The sequence below is a fragment of the Caloenas nicobarica genome, chromosome 24, assembly GCF_036013445.1.
Source record: "Caloenas nicobarica isolate bCalNic1 chromosome 24, bCalNic1.hap1, whole genome shotgun sequence".
Lineage (NCBI taxonomy): Eukaryota > Metazoa > Chordata > Aves > Columbiformes > Columbidae > Caloenas > Caloenas nicobarica.
Genome location: NC_088268.1, coordinates 4,178,000 through 4,198,269, shown reverse-complemented (window position 1 = coordinate 4,198,269; position 20,270 = coordinate 4,178,000). Strand labels below are relative to the sequence as shown.

The window sequence follows — 20,270 nt, the reverse complement described above, 5'->3', positions numbered from 1 at the left end:
TGCTGCCTAACAAATAAACATCTTAATTAAGGGGAGTTTTTACCTCCTGACAGGAGACAGACACCTGGATGGGGCCAGCATGTTAACGACCCGGGGATGACAAGGGAAGGGCTGGCAGCGTGTCAGGGTGCGGGGTTAGGGTGGGAGCTGCTGCCGGTGCCACAGGGGTGGCATCGTCCCCCAGGCACAGAGAGGGGACCTGCTTGTCCCCCCAGCCACCACCCGAGATCTCGGCCAGGAAAAGCAGATGCAGAGTGTGGGAATGAGCTCGTCCATGGGAGGGAACCACCAACGTCTGGGCCGAGGAAGGCGATGGCCATCTTCATCCCCGCTGCCCCAAGGGGACTCACTCACCTTCCACGGTGACAGAACAGGCTCGGGGCAACGAGGGGCTGGGGGGGGTTATTTTATTCTTTGCTTTGGTCTATACAAAAACAACTTACAGAAATAATAAACTCTTCTATTCCTGAACCACACTCCAGTAACTGTCCATCCCTTTCCGGTCAAAGCATTAAACCACCATCAGATCTAGAGCCTCTTTAAAAAATGCGTTAGATAAGGGGAGGAGGGGACGGAAACACACCACTCACCAAAAAGAAGGGAAATGGGTTAAAATGTGCAACAGAGATCAGTACAAGGACACGGTTCCTAACGCTGGAGTCACTCCTCTAGGGGTACTGGTAGGACAGGCAGGTACACAAAGTCAGCTCCCCAACGGCTGATCAGAAAGAATTAAACCATAGACATCCCCGTGGCTAAAACGAAGGTCCTGGGACACGGCACCCTTTGTTTTCAGCAAGCTCTGGATGGGCCTGATTAAGTCAGAGTTTGCAGACAGCAAAGGGTTTTCCCGTGTTAGATTCCTTTCCTAGAACACTAACACGCAGAATAGTGGGGAAGTTAGAAAGCAGAAACTTAAGGACGGCAAAAGCCATTGGCACCATATTAAAAATAAAAAAGAAATATATATTCATAGAAAAGACTATTTTGCCAATGAAAGGTCGCTAACGGTGCGAGGTTTGTGTATTTTAAAGCTTCAGAAACAGTATCTTGGATGCTGGATGCAGCAGTAGGTGCTTGAAGCAGTCCCAGGAGGAAGGACCTTCTCCACAGACCCACAGCGAAGAAAAACAAATCGAAAAATAAAACCTCTCGTGGGAATGGAAAAGTTTGTCTTCTCAGGCACTTCTGTCTCCCAAGTCCTTCTTGCGAATGCTCAGCTCTGGGGCCACCCTCTTCTGTATGGAGAAAACACCTGCGCACGGCAGGAGAGAGCTCCTGTTACTCAACCGAGGGGGGATTTTGGAGGAGACCAGAGACCAGGAGCCCCCGAGCCCGTGGAGAAATGGGGTTGCTGACCCATGGCAGCACTGGGGACCCTGTGGCAGCACCAGGGACCAGCACCCAACCCTGCCACCCATCCCAGGGTCGAATGTGCCCTTGATAAGCACCTGCACCCCAGGGAGATGCCACCCAATACCTGGTGCGGGGGCTGCGGGGCGGGTTAGGCGAGCATGTGGTCAGCGAAGGGCGCTCGGACGCCGTCGCTGTAGGCGTCCATGGGGTAGTCCCCATCCATGTCCATGTGCATGTCAATGGGGTCCAGGGGGATGTCACCCGAGTACATTGGACGGTAACCGGGGTCCAGCTCTGGAAAAGGGACACGCCAAAGCTCAGCTCCCACTGGTGCGAGACTTCTCCAGATCGCAGCCACCCTCCTGGTCCTCCTGCCCGGGGCAGCGTGTGGCACACAGCGCTGGATGGGACACGAGGGCCACCCGTCACCCACCTGCCCCAAAGCACTGGGCCAGCCCAGGCACACGGGACAGCAGCTGCACATGCTCCCCGGGGAGCTGAGCATCCCCAGGCAGCCCTGGCCGGCAGCCATCCAAGGAAGGTTTTAAACTTAATTTTTTTACAATGAGGGTGGTAAAATACTGGCCCAGGTTGGCCAGAGAGGTGGTGGATGCCCCGTCCCTGGAGACATCCCAGGCCAGGCTGGAAGGGGCTCTGAGCAACCTGAGCTGGTGCAGATGTCCCTGCTCATGGCAGGGGGGGCACTGGATGAGCTGGGAAGGTCCCTTCAACCCAAACTATGCTGTGATTCTATGCTAAAACCAGCCTGGTTTGGTAAGACGAGGGATCTGTCCCACCACAGCACAGCCCATGGAGGACCCTGTGGGAATTGCTGGTGCTGTACTCACCATCTGAGTAGGGCTCGTTGATGGGGATCATGCTCTGAGCCTATGAAAGAAGGTGACGCAGTTGAAGAGAGGACGCGTGCTCATATGTGCGTGATGCTCAGGGGCTACATGGTGCCCAGCCCCCTCCCTGGCAGTGGTACCACAACCCAGAGCTGCTGGAGAGTCGAGGCCACAACCCACCCACCCCATTTGCCGGTCGCTCGTGTCCGAGCTCTGTTTGGCATCGGTGGCAGCTTTTGGAGGCAGGACGGGGCCATTGCAAGAGTCCCTGGTTCCCCCAAGGAAAAGGGCTAATCTCCATGCCCAGCAGGATGGATGCTCACCGCCTCCCAGGCCGCTGGGTCGTGCTTGAAGAGGGAGTTGGTGAGCTCCACGGAGACGCGCTTTCTGTAGTCGGGGTTCTTGTCCTCCGAGATTCGGAAGAGCACGGCGGCCGCATAGGTGGCTGCAGGGAAAGAGCAGCGGCCTCAGCTCCTGGTGCCATCCCGGCTGTGGCTGGGACGAGGCCAGGTGGCAGAGAGCCCTCGGCACGGGGCCCCGCACGGTGGCACTCACCCGTCCCCTCGTTCCTGGAGTGCAGCAGCTCCATCAGCGGAGCCGAGGCCCCCTCAGCATCGATGGCATCAGCCGCCTCCTTGTCCTGGGCCAGCTCGCACAGCACGCCAGCCGCCACGCGCTGGATGTTCTCCACCGGTGAGTAGAGGAGCTGTCAGGAGAGATCAGCGGAAACGTGAAGCAGCCGGCGAGGAGCTGTCGCGCTCCTGATGGGCTCTGACACACGCGGGTGCCGCCCGCCGAGCGCCGCGGGGCCGTGCGGGAGGTGACAAAGCGCAGCCCCCACATCCCCCCCAAGCCCCCGACCTGCACGAAGAGAGGGATGGTGTTGAGACGGAAGATCTCCATGCGGTTCATGGGGTCCCGGGCCAGGATGTGCAGTGCCCCCGTGCACCCCTCCACGATCTCCTCCATCTTCACTCCGTCCTGCCAGGGCACACGCACAAAACCACCCTGAGCGTGAGCACAGGCTGCCCCCCAGGGACAGCTCGGCTTTTGGGGGACAACGGGCGGGGACTGACCGTGTAGGGCTGCTGTGTGCCGGCTGCCACGTGCCGCTGGGCGTCCTGGTGAGCCTTGACCAGCAGCTGGACCAGGCGGGGGATGACGGCCGCCTCCTGGAGCGGGGCATGGTTGGCCGGGCACAGGGCCAGGTTGCGGATCAGGCCGATGGTAGCCTGGAGGAGAGACGTGGGCAAGGAGAGATCTGTCCTGACCGTGGACTGGAGCAGCGTGCGCTCCCCACGGGACCGGCCGGGCCCCCCTCCCACCCCATCCCCTCTGCGGCACGGGCTGACTTCAGCTTCCTCCCGCAGCGGATCCGGCCCCCTCCCCGCGGGGGCGGCCGGGGCCGGTATCAATTCCAGCCGAGCAGCCGGCTCACGCCGTTTCCTCCATTAACTGCCGTCAAGGACGCAGCCCAGCAGGACCAGGGCTGTGGTGGCAGCAGCTCATCATTGCTCTGTGCACAGCACCGGCTGCAGAGCACCCCCAGCAGCACGTCCCACCATGGACCAGTAGCCAGGGGCTCGCTCAAGCCCACCCGCCAGCTTCCCCCAAAATCCCCCGGCCCCTTACCTTAACCAGTGGCCACTGGTTGGGCTGGTTGAGGAGCTTGACGATGGCGGGGATGCCGTAGTTGAGCCGCACTGAGTTCTGTGCCATCTCAGCCTCAGGGTGCCGGCTGGTGAGGTGCCGGAGAGCGCAGACGGCCGGCTCGGTGATGTCCTCCTTGTCGCCTGCCCGCAGGATGGTGTGGATCAGGGCCTCCACGCCGTTCGACTGCGTCACCAGGGTCTTGTTCTTGCTGTTGTTGCAAGTCAGGTTGGAGAGGGTGCCAGTGGCACAGGTCAGCACATTCACGTCGTCGGAGCTCAGCTGGTTCACCAGGATCTTGAGGACACCGTCCAGGCCCTCCTGCGGGAACGGGGACAGGAGGTCAGACCAGCCCCCCTGCAGCTGGATGTGGGCTCAGCCCCATGCCTGTCCCCTGTGTCTCTCACCCGGGCTGGGGACCCAGACATGTCCCTTGGGATGGGATGGACACCCAGCCTTAGAGAGGAGGAGTCCTCTCCGGCAAGTACATCTCCTGCCACGGCAGAGAGGATCAGTCCCCCAGCTGTGCTCTTCCTCCTAGACCTTGCACCCTCTTCCTCTTGTGCGCTGCCCTCACTGGAGCTCAAACACCAATTTCTGCAGACCCCAGCACCCCACATTCCAGAGCAGCAATGGTGGGGGGGCAGTGTCCCCATCCCCCTGCAGCCAGAGCTGCCGGCACAGCACGAGCAACAGGCGCTCCCGACATGTGCGGCTTCACTTAGAGAGTTTAATGTCTCCAGCAGCTTTTCCCTGCTGGGAAGCACAAACAATTCCCCGCCAGCGCTCCCCGGGGTGACCCTGCTCCCCGTCATGCCGGCAGGCAGCCAGCAGCGGGGCAGGAAAGAGTTAAAGGCATCACAGCCTCACCCCCCCCTCAATCCGCAGAGCCAGGGATGGTTACACGCCAACCCAAATAGTTTCCACGCTGCATCAGGCGCTAATCTGCACAGAGAGGCGGCCCCAGCAGATGGGGAACGCATCAGGAGGCAGCAAAGGGCTGGAGAGAACAACCTCAGAGCAGAGCTCGGGGTCACCCTGGCACCAGCTGCCACTCAGCCCCATGGGCACAACCACCTCGATGGCAGCTCCTCGCTGGGGACAGAGCCGAGCAGCGGGCAGGGACAGCTGCCAGGGCTGCCCGAGACAGAGCACCCGGCAGCTGGCACGGAGAAGCCTCCGAAACGCCGCATTGAAGCACGACCCAGGGTCCCGCAGACTCACCTGTTTGGTGGCCACGTCGGAGAGGTTTCGCAGGGTCCAGAGACAATTCTGGACCAGCCTGGGGCTGGAGCTGGTCAGGTGTTTGCCCAACGCCTGCATGCCGCCTGCCAGGGAAGGAGACACCAGCCCGTGTCAACACCCAGACACAAAACTGCCCCGGCACAGAGGAGAAGGGTGCGTGGGGTGAACGTGGGCTGGGCATCACCCCACCGAGGCCTCCAACGCGCAACACAGCCTTGTGGCTTAGCAGAGGCTAAACGCAGAGTGGGAAAACCAACCAGCCGGGCCAGATCCTGCCCAGGCACAGTGCCAGAAAAGCACCTCGGTAGCCTTTCGGGACAAGGAACCTGGCCACACGCAGGTGGTTTCACCTGCTGTGAGACAGCACCCTCAGCTGCATCCTCCTCCCGTTGGACACCCACTCTGCCGCAGCCCCCCAGCCTCTCTTACCAGCCTCGACGATAGCGGGTTTGTTGCTGGGACACACCGACAGCACCTTGAGCACCCGGCTGGTGGTCCAGAGCAGCTTCTCGTAGTTGTAGCTGCGCATGATCTGCACCAGGGCCTGGGGTCCTCCGTTGGCCAAAATAATCAGCTGCAAGACAGAAGGAGCAGGGTCGGGGCGTGCTGGGATCACCGCTCTGCTTTCCCCAGTTTGTGCCAGGACGCAAGTCAGGCAGGAGGTCCAACCCTTCCAGGCATGGAGGAGCATTTTGGGACAGCCCTGCCAGGGCCATGCACCGCCACTGTCCCCATCGTCCCCCCCAGCCCCACACACCAAGGTCCCTCGCCCCATGCCACAGGCAGCAGCCCCCCGCCCAGCCATCAGCAGAGCAGGTCCAGGGACGACGTGCGAAGCTGCGACAGGAGGAGATGAGCAGCCAAAGAACAAAGACAGAGGCATTGCCCAGAGCAGCGGGGGGAGAGACCCAGCCGAGCCGAACGACCAGCCAGACCGGGACAGTCTGCGCCTTCGGGGACGCCGCGAGAGGTCGGATGCAGCCACATTGCAGACAGCAAAACCGCTCCGCTGCCGGGGGGCACACGGGTTGCGATGGTGGGAGCTCCCACCCGCCGCGACTGGGGCTTCTGTCTGCAAGGAGCAAAGTTGGGCAAACCCCCCCTGCCCTCCCTGCAGCAGGACCCCGCGCCGTGGGGCAGCCCCGGCCCCCACCTTGCTCTCCTGGTTCCCGTAGGCGAGGAGCTGCAGGCAGTCGGTGGTGATCGCCAGGAACTTGGGGTTGTTCTTGTTCAGCAGGGGAACCATCTTCTGCAGGCCGTCGGCCAGGCGCACAGCCATCTTGGCCCCTTCCTGGTAGAGCAGCAGGTTGTGCAGGGTGGTGATGGCGTAGAAGAGGACGGACTCGACCGGCGAGCTGCAGGCACAGAGCCATGTCAGTGCAGGCAGCTGCCTACGGGCTCACCAGGCTGCCGGGAAAACCCCGACTCCCACCCAGCGCCCCGCAGCAGGACCCGGTGCAAGGCTGCCGTGTCGCGTGTCCCCAGGGAAGGGACACGTCCCTCCTTGGGGCAGAGCAGAGACTGAGCCCCATCCCCGTGGACAAGGCAGCACAGGGGGCTGCTCATTCCTCCTGCCCACACACAGGCTCCAAATCACAGAATCATTTTGGTTGGAAGAGACCCTCAAGATCATGGAGTCCAACCGTTCCCCCAGCCCAGCACTGCCCCATGTCCTGAGAACCTCATGTCCGTCTGTCCAACCCCTCCAGGGATGGTGACCCCAGCACTGCCCTGGGCAGCCTGTCCCAAGGTGCAACTTGAGGCCGTTTCCTCTCGTCCTGTCCCTTGTTACTTTGGAGAAGAGCCCTCCCCTCCTCTGCCCCCAGCCCAGGAGGGTCCGCTGGGCTCTGCTGTCCTCTCAGGACCCCCAAGAGCCCCCCCGTACCTCAGCATCCTGACGAGGGCCGGGATGCCGCCGGATTTGAAGATGGAGAGCAGGCCCTCGCGGTGGTGCGAGAGGTTGTGCAGGATGCTGGTGGTGCAGCGCGCCGTGTCCAGGTCGCTGGTGCTCTGCATGGTGCGCACCACGGCCGCCACGATCTGGGGCGACTGCATCAGGGCGCGGCGCGACGCCTCCTTCTTGGAGAGCTGGTTGACGATCATGGCCGCTTTGCTGACAACCACCTGCGGGGAAGGAGAAACCGGTGGGTGGGAGGGGGTCCCACTGCTGCCCATCACAGCCAGGACAGGATGGATCCATCCCGCTCGCCCAGGGCTGCCGCGCGTCGTGCCGGAGCAGCAGAGCCGGCACAGCAGTGCAGGTGATGATTGCTATTTCTAACGATCCTCACGCACGATGCTCCAGCAGCTACACTGCAGTTAGTTGGGTCCATGGAGCACAGGGACGCTGCAGGGACACACAGGGGTGGCTGGAGCACCGAGAGCCAGCAAGAAGCACTCAGTGTCTGTGCAACGCCAGGGCAGGAGAGCCGTGTCTGATCAGTAAGGACAAGCTGTGAGGACACGCAGGCGGGCAGGGCTGGGCTCGGCCCTGCTGCAGGGTGTAGGCAACCGCAGAGCTTTGTCAAGAGGAAGGAGCCGGACGGCAGCCACAGAGCCCCATAAGGATGGGAGCTCGGCTGGGAAGAGCACCCCACAAACCTGGCAGCTGAAATCCCAGAGACACGCGCCAGCAAACCACATTTCCTTACCGGGTCCTCATCATTGAGCAGCTTGGTGAGCTCCGGGATGGCGCGGGTGGCCAGCTCGGCATCGTCCTGGTAGTTGATGAGATGCACGATGGCCGATTTCAGCATCTGGGAGGGCTCCGCCAGGCGCTGCACGTTGGTCTGCTGCCCCTCCAGCTGGGTGGTGATGAGGAGGGAGCGATCCTCCACCGTCTCGGGGTACATGGCAGCCCGGACGCGCTGGGCGCGGGTCATGGCCAGCTGAGCCTCCATGTCGGCTGCAGGGGTAGATGAGGAGGCGGCGTTAGATTCAAGTTCTCTCCCAGGAGCGCTCCCAGCCCTGCTTTCCAATTTCAATTAGCTGAGCAAGAGCTTAGCGTGACGCCACCGGCAACGTCAGCAGTCCCAGCGTGATCTGCAAGGAGCCGGCGCTTCAAAGTGTAAACAGACACGGCAGCGTGGAGATAAGACAACGCTCAATTAGGCAGCGCGATGAGGCACTTGTCACACAAGACCCATTGACTAAAAAAATAAGGGTATGTGCAATTTAGGACCAGCCGGCACTGGGGATGAGGACACGGAGGCCTTTCCCCAGCGAGGACGGTGGGACAAGTGTGATCCGAGGGGCAGCGGCCACCCGCGGTCCCCAGCTCTGTGGCACAGGGACCACATGAGGCTCGTCCCTCTCCATGGGGCTCTGGTGATTAAACCTTCCAGGACCCAACGCTGATGGGAGAACCACAGAGGAGAGCACAGCAAACCAGCCCTCTTTGAAGGCATAAAGCTGGAAAAGTGTCTCCTTTGGCTCCGGGGGCTTCGTCTCCACCTGCTTTGCCCTTGCAGCGGCGGGAGGAGACGGGCAGGCCCGTTGGGCTCCACGGCACACGCCGGCAGCTCCGCCAGCCGCGCCAAGACAGGTTTCCCGAGCAGGCAGACAGGCAGCAGAGCAGACGGCGGATCCGTGGGCCGGGATCAGCTGTTCCTACCTCGAGCCAACCCACCGGCGCGGGCTGGCTGCGCGCCGCCCCGACGCAAGCGCCTCTTGGCATGGGGAAGGAGGACAGGATGGAGCATATTTTAGGCAGTAGCAACTCCCGGGGTGTGGAGGAGCGCCCAGAAGGAGCAAAGCTCGTGGGGGAGGAGGAGGAAGGCAGGAGTGGAGCAGCTGAGCCCGCAGACGTGCCAGCCCCGCAGCCCCTACCTTGCGCTTGGCTCTGGCCCTGGCTCCCCCCCTGGCAGTAGCTCGTGGTGGTCGTCTTCTTGATGGTGTACTGCTTCCCGTAGACCTCGTCATCGTCCCCCAGGCACTTGCTGCTGACCGAGGGCACCTGGGTGTTGACGCCGGAGTGGATGCCCGAGTCATAGGTGTAGGTTTGCTGCCACTCCGTCACCTTGATCGGCTGCTCCATCATGTTCATCACCTCCATGGCTGCTCTGCGGGGCAGGGAGGGGACAAGTTATGTCTCCAGCAGAGCCCAGGTCACCACAGGACCCTCCCGCACCAAACAGTGTGGCAGACCCCGGCGCGGCAGCCGGCCCCCGCGCAGCCCACGAGCAGATGGAGCAGATTCCTATCTGCCCTCCTCCCCCACGGGAGATGAAAGGCGGCCCCGGGATGACGAATCCCACAGCTCAGCACTTTGCCGCTCGTGTTCAGACACGAACGGCGGCTGCAACCGGCGCAGACCGTGGTTGGCCGAGCCCTCAGCCACGCAACGCCGCGTCTCACCGCCTCGGCGGTGAAGGTGTGAGCGGCTCTGCCCGGCACAGAGGGACCCCACAGCACGTCCCCCCAACCACTGCTCCAGGCTTTTTAAAGACCAGAGGCGGGGCTTGGCGGAGATCTGGGTATGGCCACAAGGCTGGGGCTCCAAGAATAAAATAAACCTTTTTAGAAGCCTTTCTGGGACACTCCTAAAGTACCTAAAAATAACCAGGCAAAGCCACTGGCTCAGCTGTCCCGTGGGTGCTCAGCACCACAAGCACCCATGGCGTGGGCTGGGTGCTCCTGGTGTTGTGCCGAGCATCGTGCCATGGCTGCATCCCAGCACATCCCAAAACTCAGGACCAGCCAGCCAAGGTTGCTTGCAAGCAGGGCTGGGTTTCCCTCCTCTTTAATTTGGGGATGCAGGAGGAGGGAGGATGGCTCACGGATTAACCTCTGAGCTCATCGGGGCAGGCGGACACTGCGGGGCTGAGTCACCAGCCCCCCAGCATCACCAGGAGGGGAGGGATGGAGGAATGGAGGGAGGGAGGGAGGAATGGAGGGAGGGAGGGAGGAATGGAGGGAGGGAGGGAGGAATGGAGGGAGACAGTGCCCAGCCAGCCCCACCAACCCACTGCTGGGATTTCTGCCCCTTCCTTTGGCCACACAGGGCTGGGGATGAGTCAGAGTTCCAGAGGCGATAAGAGGCGCAGGGAGCAGCTGCTGCCCGGCATAGCTGAGCGCAGCAGCAACCGCGCTTCCCAACAGAGGCGTAATTACCACCTCCACCAGTACTGATTCATGCAGCAAGCTGGACCAGGGCAGCCGCGCACCCCTGGCTCCGCTCCAGCACCTGCACAGCTCAGGGCTCACAGCGACCAGCTGGGCTGGTGCAGCACCAGCACCCTCCTTGGGGGAGCAAGGGGAACGGGGGGAACGAGCCCCCCGCCATGCCGGCAGCTGAGTCAGGGCGTCGGGCGGTGGCCGAGGACGCGGGTTGCGCGAGGCGGCTCGGCAGGACACGGCGCGCACGGGCTTGGCACGACTCGCCCCAGCGCTGCCGGCTGTTCCCAAGGAGCAGCCGAGCCCTGGTGAGCGGAACAGGCCAGCACTTCCAGGGAAGAAAATCCCAGCCCGGGTACAAACCCGCATTCTTGGGGAGCAGCACCCAGGTGGGTGGCAGGACCCCCTGGCTGGATGCATCCTGCATCCCACCATATCCATCCCCACCCCCCTGCCACCTCCCCAGAGCCACTGCAGGGTGCTGCTCCTGTCAGTTCGATATCTTTGAGCTGTCAAGCAGCAATCTGCAGACTAAGTATGGCTCTGGCTTTAATGGGTTGTGCATAATGCATGCTCATAAGGCAGCAAGAGCCGGACCCACTAATGGAGGCCAGCGGGGGCAGATCGTTCCCACGGCAGGGCGCAGGCGGGAGCCGGAGTTTCCGTTCGGCACGGCCGGGCGGTGCGTGACACACGGTGCCGGGGGCAAGGGGAGAGTCCGGTGCCGCTCCCCACCCCGTGCCAGAGCAGGGTTTGGCCGGGAGAGCCCCTGTGCTGAGCCAGGAGCGCGGGCTGTCACATCAGTGTTTGGGAGAGTAAGTCCTCCTGGCTGGGTCGCCACAGTGGAAGAGCCTCCAAATTGTGTTGGGAAGCCCAAGAATGAGAGCGCGGTTGGGGTTGCAGGGACCCCTGTAGATCCCCATCCCAGCCCTGCTCACGCAGGGGCACCAGAGCAGATCACACAGGTCGGGCCAGGAGGGTTTGAATGTCTCCAGAGAAGGAGACTCCACACCCGCTCTGGGCAGCCTGGGCCAGGCTCTGGCACCGCAAAGGAAAGAAGTTTCTCCTCGTGTTCAGATGGAGCCTCCTGTGTTTCAGTCTGTGCCCGTTGCCCCTCACTCTGGCGTTGGGCACCACTGAACAGAGTCTGGTCCATCCTCTGACACCCACCCTGAGATATTGATCCCATTGAGCAGATTCCTTTTGGCTTCTGTTCTCCAGCTCAACAGCCCCAGCTCTCTCAGCCTTTCCACATCAGAAAGATGCTCCAGACCTCTCAGCATCTTTGCATCCCTCCACTGGACTCTCTCCAGTAATTCCTTGTCCCAGGGCAAGGACCCTCAGGCAGGACCAAGCTGGCACTGGCAGGAGGGGCCAGTGCCACCTGTGCCATCAGTCAACCAGTAACAGCTGTTCTACAATTTACAGGCATTTGACAGGCACTTAATTTTTCAGACCTCTGTGAGTTGGGGCTCAGGCACCAGCTTCTTCCAGAGCCCTGCATTATGCATGAGCCACATCCCTGCCACCCCCTCTGTCTGCACCGCTGGCACCCCAGAGACATCAAAAGCCAGCAAAGCTCCTCAGATTCCAGACACAAGCTGCGGTGATCAGCCCCAGACAAGCTCCGAGAAGGACAGTGGGTCCAAGCAGCGTGATAGACGTGTCTGAGCACAGCGTCCTGCAACAGCAGAGACGGGACGGCTGTGACATGGCCCAGGGGACTCTCCATTCCCAGGAGCCCCCTAAAAGGGACCACAGGGACCTTGTTAAATGCAGTCCCCACCCCTCCCCTGGAGCATCACCCCCCCAGCAGCCCCAGGGGGGTTGCTCATTGTCACGGGCACCCAAGGTGACGGGGCCAATGGAGCAAATGTCAGGCACTCCAGCGGCGAGCAGTGACATTTTCTGAACCCTGTGTCAAGCATCCTCTGCTCATCACTCAGTGAGGGTCAGACGCCCAACACAAGCATCTCCCCATCCTCCACACTGGGCTATGTCCTTGGATGTCCTCTCTGCTGCTCGGTGAGACCAGAGTGAGACAAGTGGTCCCCAGGCAGGGGATGCTGCTTGCTCCTGGGTTCAGCCATTCAGCAGCGATGCTTTCGGTGGTGAGCAGTGCAGTGGGGCAGGACCCCCACCATGCCCTGGAAGCAGCGAAGGGGAGGGCAGCGGTCCATGCATGAAAATCCAGTGTATTTAGGGCAGACATGAAAATACCTGCCCAGGAGGGGTCAGCCATGAGCACGGGGGATCCAGCCCCCTCGGTAGGACAACTGCTGCCGACTCCAGCACTCATCTCCCTCCAACTGGGCTGTAACAAACCCCAGCGGTACCCCCAAACCCCAGCTGAGCCCCCCTGCCTGCACAGAGCTGGGACCCTCAGAGAAATAGGACTCACCCCCAGCAACAGCAAGAACCTCCCCCAGGAAACAGCGAGGAAGATGGGGGGTGCCCACAGAGGGGACAGCAGGTTTGAGGGAGCACTTCCAATGGCCCTATGTGGGACATGGGGCTGGCGGGGGCTTCAGCCACCCCCACACAGGGGATAGAAGGTTAATCGCTCTCCCACCGCTTCCCGCAGCCGGGAAAGCCGGGGGAGGCAGAGGAAGCTCCCGCAGCTCCAAGGCACCGGCCAGCGGCTCATCCGCCCCCAGAGCCATTTGATCAGCGTCCAGGCGGCATCGTCCCCCCCGTCCCCGAGACACCGTCTGCAGAGGAAATCTCCAGCAAACACGCAGCCCTGACCAGCCCTTCCCTCCGGCTGCCGGGAGGAGCCTTCGGCCTCACAGCCAGCGGGGCACGGCGCTCCGCTAACACACGGCTGAGCTGCCCAAAACATAAGGGAAGTCATGAATGCAGCTTCACGCAAAAACAGTTATTGCTCAGGGGCTTCTCAGTGGGCAGGGGTCCCTGGGGTGAGCAGCCGTGACCCCCAACGGGGGGGGTCACCCCTAGGTGAGCAGGCACAGAGCACCCGCACACCCCAAGTCCCAGGCATGGGCTGCACGGGAGCAGCAGCAGGACCTGGGGATCAGTGGGTGTGAGAGGCAGCTGAGGACATCACACACAGCTCCCCGCTGCCCCGGCCCCTGCGCGGAGCACCCCGGGCTGCCGAGCGGCTGCTGCAGCCCCCGCAGAGCCCCAGCCTTGCCCGCATCCTTCCCGGCCCCAGGGGAACAGAGAGCAGCAGCGCTGGAGATGCGCCCGCTCGGGAGCTGCATCGTGCGAGGGGGTGAGCTCGGCTGCGGGAAGCGTGCGAGCGGCTGCAATTACCGTCACTGATGCTTTTAAGAAAAAGGAAAGAGGCAGTTAAGGCAATTCAAGAAATGCCATGCGAGAAAAGACTCTATTTTAGAAGCACTTACGCTACACGCAAGTGATCTCCGGTCCTGCCCACCCTCCTGGAGCAGCCGGGGGATCAGTGACCGCTGGGGGAGAGCGGACTCGGCAGCTCCCAAGGTCAAGGGCACCCAGGAGAGCTGCACCCCGAGGTCCCCCACCGCCAGCAAACCCTGCCCAGACGCAACACGGTTGCACTGATGCTAACGAAGCTGCTGCCGCAGACAACAGAGCCGGGGCTGTACAAAAGCTTCAATGGTTTTGAAGAGGATTCCTCGCAGGAGCACGCAGCAGGAGGAGGCAGAGAAAGGAGCTTTTCAAGACCTCAGCAGCATCAATGGGAAGCGTTAGAGTCAGATCCCGGCGACCATGAGCCCTTTCAATGGGGCTTTACAGTGAAGATAAGTGGAAGAATTCAAAGGGGAACGAGAGCAGCTTGAAGTTTAATGAGAAGACAGGCAATGGGGGATCAGCCTCTCATTAGAAAGTGGGTTGTGACAGGGTGAGGACACCTTGGCCCTCCCTGCACACAAAGGAGCCGGTGGCCTTTGTCCCCTGATGTTCACCGGCCGCCCCATCAGCTCCAACAACCTCAGGTCACCTGGGGAGGGCAGCGAGGGGTGCAAGAGCCACTCTTCAGACCCGGGCTCCCTCACCAGGGGATGCTCTAAAACGCTTTTTATTTTTCAGCTGCTCCTGGCAAGGTTAAGTTCGAGCCACTGAAAGCCCCGTGTAAAGCTCCTGCTATTCAGGGGGTGCCGCATCCCCCCAGGTGCGGCAAGACCCTGGCAGCAGAGTCGGCATCTCAACCACGACCCACCCCGCCGATGCCCTCCATCAACGCAGAGCACGTTCCCCAAGCCTCTGGAAGCGCCTCGCCCGAATTAACAGCTACTGACAGCTCCAGCACACGCCAAGTCCGGGCTGTGATATTTTGGCACTTCACATCGCAAAGTGACAAGGTATCACCCATCAAGTTCTCTCCTGTTGCAAGAGCACACGCGACACCGGGCACCCCCCCGCAGCACACGGCAGAGCCCTCGCACCGGCACCACCATGCACATCCCCTCCTCAGTTAAAGTTGGCCAATCTCATTAGTGACACTGCTGGGAGAGATGGGATCTCACCACTTGTCCATAAAAAGGAGAACTGGCACGGTGCAATTAATCACAATAACTCCATCTGGATAAGAAAAAAAAATAATCATCATTATTTTGTTTTAAAGAGCACAAAGAACAAGTTGTCCTTTACGAGCATAATAATTGCAGGCTTTAAATTTAGGCTTTGAGGCTCACAGGCTGTTCCCAGCTCCCAGTGTCCAGAAACACAGCATTCTGCCCACCTGGCTCTGATGCTGCCGGAGGAGCCGAGGCAGCGGGGAGGGACGCAGGGCTGCTGAGCCCCGGCTTAATTTCTCCATCCAACCGCATTACATCCGTAAAGTTCAGACGCTTCACAAGAAATTATCACCAACACCCGTCAGCACCCGGCCTGTCGGAGCAAGTTAATGATTTGTCACCAGGGCTCTGCCTGCGCGTCACAGCGATTACAGCAGGGCTCCTCGCAGCGGCCAAAGGTCTCTCCCCCCACCAGCAAAGCACACGCACTTTTATCCAGCCAGCCAGCCCCAAAAGCCATGGGGGACCACGGCACATCCTAAAATTGGGGGTCCCTGTCTCTCTCCAGCACCGGAGCAGGTTCCACCCTGGGAGGGCACCGCTGCTCACTTGCCTTCACCACCTCCCGCAGGTTTGATCACCCAGGCGTGGGATATTTGGAAAACACTGAACATTCCGCCTCCATCCGGCCGCCAGCTCCTGCTCAGGGTCTCGAAAGGAGCCTGAGGACTCGCTCGGTTCAAACGAGAGCAGACGTCGTGGGGCTGCCCGATGAGCCCCAGCATCCGCAGCACCAGGTTCCTGCCCTATTTGCAAAGTGATTTCAGAGCCGAGCGACCGAGGCACATTGAAATGCCTCTGGGCCTGTCGGCAACCACAGCAAAACCCATCAGGGCTGGCATATTTAGAAGGGTATTTCAAACCTCTGCCTAATTAGAAACATCTTCATCTCCCCTTGAAGCCGTCAATGAGCCGCGCAGTGTTCCCACGCCAGAGGTGGGAAGCAGAGGAGGTGAGGAGCTCTGCACATCGAGGCACCTGCACACGGGAGCCCAGTTTAAACACAGACATGGGTTTTAGCTGCTTAGGTCAAGCTTTAAGGCTTCTTTGGAGAGCGAGTAGCTGTGCCTTCATGCCCCTGACATCTGCTGCTGCTTCACCAAACCACATCTATGGGGTAAGGGGGTAAAACCAACCCTCCTGAAGCAGAGAATGCTGCTGAGATTCAAGGGGCTGCTGCAGCCCTGGTGTCCTCCCGAGCTGCTATCCCAGCTGCTTCCACCTGCACGGACCAATCTGGGACACCCCATGGGCTCACGAGACAAAGCCACCACCCAAACCCCAGCTTTGGGTGACACCGGGTGCCCCAGGCAGCCTGTCAAGGTGGGAAAGCACCAGCTGAAATCAAGGCAAAAGCTGAAGACCAAGGTAGACTTGCACTGTTTTAATAGAAATTAAATTTCTTTTTAACTTCTGTTAATTAGAAGCCGGTTTAATTTAAACCTTCGAGATCAGCACAAGCCTCCGTGCAGATGCTGCAATTAAAGTCTTGCAAGTTCTCTACAAAGAACCTCCGCTTCCCCCTGCTCGCGAAGCGGGGGCCAAGGGCAGCTCCGCTCCCAAAGGCTCTGCCATCTGCGAGCGGCAGCGCGCCCGGCAAAAGCACCGTCTTAAACCCCGGAGATCTGGAAGCGGGATAAAAAGCCAAATCCCATCAAGTGCTCCCACACCAAAGCCCAGCGTGGAAGGGAAGCCATCGTCACAGGAACAACCTCAGCAGAAGGAGCCGTGCAGCTGCACCGCAGCCGCCTGCCCCAGCTGCTCGAGCTGATTGAGGATTTCAGGTGGGGGAAACAAAGGGGAGAGTTAATGGGATTAGGACAACACTGACTATTACACTGAAATACAGCACTGGGACCAGAGAGGAAATTCTCCAAGGTCCCCGGTTGCAGCCAAGCCATGAGCTGCCCACACTGCCAAGGTGGTCGATGCTCCGAGCACGGTGCACAAATAGCTCACACACCCGGCCCTGGTAGACACCCCCGCCCCCAGCAGCCCAGTTTGGCCCCACCAGGGATGCACGAGCTTCCTGGAGCTGGAGAGGACACGCCACATCGCCCAGACAATAGACCGTAAACGCCATTGTCTGGAAGGGAGGGCCCCGCCGCAGCCACCCCACCTTCCCCCAGCGCCCCACAAGTCCCCTGAGCATTGGGGACCCACGTCTCCCCCAGCACCCACTCAGGAGCCAGCCTAGGAGGGGAAAACGCTCCTCAGGCATTGATGCCAGGAGCTCTGAGCATTCCCATCCTGATGGCCAACTTGTTTAAGCCAAATTAGCAGTAAAATGGGTTTTTCATGACACTTTATGGAAATCCTCCAAAGCAATGAATGATTACAGGCTTCAGACAGGCAAACGGTTTCTGTGAGTACCCCACACCCTGCCAGCCAACTCCGATAAAACACCTGCAAGGACACAGGAAGGGACCTTAAAAATCTCCCGAGTGCTGTTACTGGGCAGTACGGCTGGGCCAGACTCCTGCTCCCCCCGAGCGTGGGGCCAGGAGCAGACCCCGCGGGCACCGCACCCGCCCTGGATGCGGATGACAGCCCCGAGCGAACGCCCCCGGCAGCCCCGGCACCGCTCCAGCCCCGCGGCAGCTGGCACCGAGACGCTTCGCCCCCGGCTCCCCGCCAGCCCGATGGCAGACGGACGCGAGACTGCCGGGTGTCGGAGCTGGCAAGCGGCACCAGCGCCAAAACCAGCACGACGTGGGCTGGAGCAGGAGGTGCAGCCACCACACTGGCCGGACCCAGCTGGGTCATGGGCGTCCCTGACCCTCATCGTCCTTTTGGTACAGGGAACATCATCCCAGACACAGGGCTCATCCAGGTGCTCCACCAGCATCACGTGAAAGCTGGGGAGTGCAAGGACGCTGCTGCCCAGCAAGAGTGAGGACAGGCTGGTGTCTTTGCACCCGTGTGGTCACGGTCACCTGGCACTGTCCCCAGCAGGCTGCCGTGCTGTCCTGGCCACCGTTCACGCTCCTCTCACAGCACAAACATCTCTTCAGGTTGCTTGTACGACAGCCTACGTTTTCCCTCTCCGGGCAACTCCCAGCAACGTTTCAGCATTATCCTTTCATCTGTGCTGTAAACCTGATTAATTAAGCTAATCACTCAGCTAACGCAATTAGAGCGCTCTCTCCAAAAGCCAGACAAAAAGACAGCAGAGTTTCGCTCTGCCCGCATTTCCCTGCGCAGATATTCGCTGTCAGCCACTCACAGGGTCTCAGCTGGGAACCCCCACACCGAGCGGTGCCAAACGCCCACCCGTGGCGCCAGGCCAGGCCACCCCCAGCCCCTCCCAGCCCCCTGGGACCCCCAAGCGCAGCAGCCAGGGAAAGCACTTTGCTGAAGGTGAGGGGCAGCCCAGCGCGGGGGGACAGCAGCACCGACGGGTCCCCGGGGCAGCCCCGAGCGGGTGCGTGGGCAGCGTGTGGCCACCGGGGATGACTCAAGGCACCCAGCAGCCACGGTTTACGTAAGAGCCACAACGGCCACCTGGGCGAGCAGCGTGCCAAGGCCTCGCCCGTGGAGCGGCGACACCGAGCGCGCCCGGGCGGGGCCGGGGACGAAGCCACCGCCTCATACCAGGGCGCGGGGTCGCAACTTGGAAACTCGCTCCTGCAGCGCTGCGCGGGGAGAAGGGGACCCGGACAGCCCGGCCGCCCGCGGGGGTTCGCCCCGGGGACCCGCCCGCCCGGCCGCTGACAGCCGCAGCGCTCGCCCCGGCCCCACGCGGGACGAACGGGGCTCACGGGCAGCACCACGGCTCCGCGCCGGCTCTGCCGCCTGCGAGCAGCGCTGCGCCGGGAGCGACCGGGGGCGCCTGGTGCTTACCCGACCCGGACAGCCGGTTCCTCCCTGACTCAGCCCCGCACCGCGGCGCCCGCCCAACCCCGGCGCTTCCCAACCCGGGACGTCCGGCTGCCCCGGCCCCGCTCCAGCCCCGCACCCCACCGGGCTCCGGGCCCAGCCCGCCGGACGCGCCCCGGCCCGTCCCCGCTCACCTGCGCGGCGGCTCCCCCTGCGCGGACTCTGCCGCCCGCCCCGCTCCTGCCCGAACAAAAGGCGAGCAGCTCCCCGCGCCCGGCCCCGCCCTGCCCCGCCCCAGAACAAGCCCCGCCCCCTCGGCAGCGGACCGCTATTGGACCGCCCGCACGCCCGTCAGCCCCCGTCGGACGTGTTTATCCGCTCTCTATTGGCGGGGGCGCGGTCGACCCGCCCTTCGCCGTCAGGCGATTGGACAGCGGGGAGGGGTGGGCGGGGCGCAGCGGTGGGCGGGGAAGGGTGCGGCCGCGAGGGGGCCCACCTGGGTGACGTCACGGGGCGGGGCAGGGGCGGAGCCTGGGACCGTGCGGGGGGCGGGGCCGGAACGTACCTGGGCGGGGGCGGGGCAGCCCCGGGGGTGCGGGGGCACGTACGTGGGGTGCGGGGACCGCGGTGCTGCGGGGGCTGCAGCGGGGCAGGGTCCAGCCCTGGAGCACCAGCCAGCCCCGAGAAGGGGCTCCGCACGGGTGGGGAAACTGAGGCAGGAGCTCGGTAGCAAGGGGCGCCGGGGAAGGGCTGGGGTGGCTGACGCTGCCGGCAGCCTGTGTCACCCTGTCTCTGGCCAGACTGGTCCAGCCGGGTGTTGCTGCCGCCTCCCAGCTCAACCGCGCCCAGCGCCAGGGCACGTCCCAGCCCACGGTGGGGATTCCCAGGCCTCCTGCTCCCCGGATTTGGGAATGGGGGCGAGGAGACACATCCTGCACCCTCCCACCATCAGCACCCGCGCAGTCCTCTGCCATGTCTGGCTGCAGGCAGCCAGTCGGGAAATCACAGCTCTGGAGGGAGGCGACAGACACAGCTTCAAACACCCCTGCGAGAAAATGGGATTTCACCGCTGCGTGCAGAGCGAGGGATCCAAGGCACAGCGAGAGTCCCCCGGCACGAGGAGGAAAGGAGCACACGGCACAGCTGAGATAGTGGGCAAAAACCTCATTTATATTCCTTCTTGGTCAAGGTCAGGGAGTCAGGGAAGCACAGAGCTGCCTTCCTGGTGTTAACCCACGGAGTCCTGCAGGCTCATCGCCCTGAATCCCACCTCTGTGTCCCTGCATCCCAGCTCTGCCCTCCGACACCTCCCCACAGCCCGGGTCTGCACACCACAGGGCACAGTGGCCGTGCTCGCAGCCCCGGCCACCGCAAGGGTCACCCTGCTGCTCGCAGACCTGCTGCTCCTGCCGGGTGCTACCAGGAGCACCAGATCCAGCACCTCTGCACCCAGCAGCTGCGATGGGAGCATCGAGGGGACCCCAGAGACCCCAGCCCGAGGCTGCAAGTGGCTTCACCCAGTGCTGGTAGAGGAGCAGGAGCAAGGAGCCATGTGCCCCACCGTGAGTTTGGGGCTTGCAAGGGGACGCGGGTGCCCGGGCACGTGTCGGAGCAGGGCGGAGGCCACTCTGTGCCACCCTCGCCTGGCTTGTTGGGAAGATAAACAACCCTTTGCCCTCCCGGGGCCGCGACGCCAGCAGGCTGGGCTGAGCACTTC

General features: G+C 62.1%; 1 protein-coding gene across 2 annotated transcripts; it reads right to left on the bottom strand.

Moving 5' to 3' along the window:
• Positions 1 to 945: 945 nt before the first annotated feature.
• Positions 946 to 18,840, bottom strand: JUP (junction plakoglobin). 2 transcript variants are annotated; one of them, XM_065651381.1, is made up of 15 exons: positions 18,748 to 18,840; positions 8,928 to 9,160; positions 7,751 to 8,004; positions 6,985 to 7,223; positions 6,253 to 6,454; positions 5,529 to 5,673; positions 5,079 to 5,182; positions 3,837 to 4,175; positions 3,281 to 3,436; positions 3,066 to 3,185; positions 2,760 to 2,910; positions 2,528 to 2,649; positions 2,205 to 2,244; positions 1,481 to 1,650; positions 946 to 1,255 (listed from the first exon to the last, which is right to left on the bottom strand). In XM_065651381.1, the coding sequence occupies exons 2-14, from the start codon at positions 9,151 to 9,153 to the stop codon at positions 1,505 to 1,507; spliced, it is 2,244 nt and encodes a 747-aa protein (XP_065507453.1). In that variant the 5' UTR covers positions 9,154 to 9,160; positions 18,748 to 18,840; the 3' UTR covers positions 946 to 1,255; positions 1,481 to 1,504. The 2 variants fall into 2 exon arrangements, with proteins under 2 accessions (XP_065507453.1, XP_065507452.1); XM_065651380.1 differs by lacking the exon at positions 18,748 to 18,840 and adding an exon at positions 9,456 to 9,499.
• Positions 18,841 to 20,270: the final 1,430 nt, after the last annotated feature.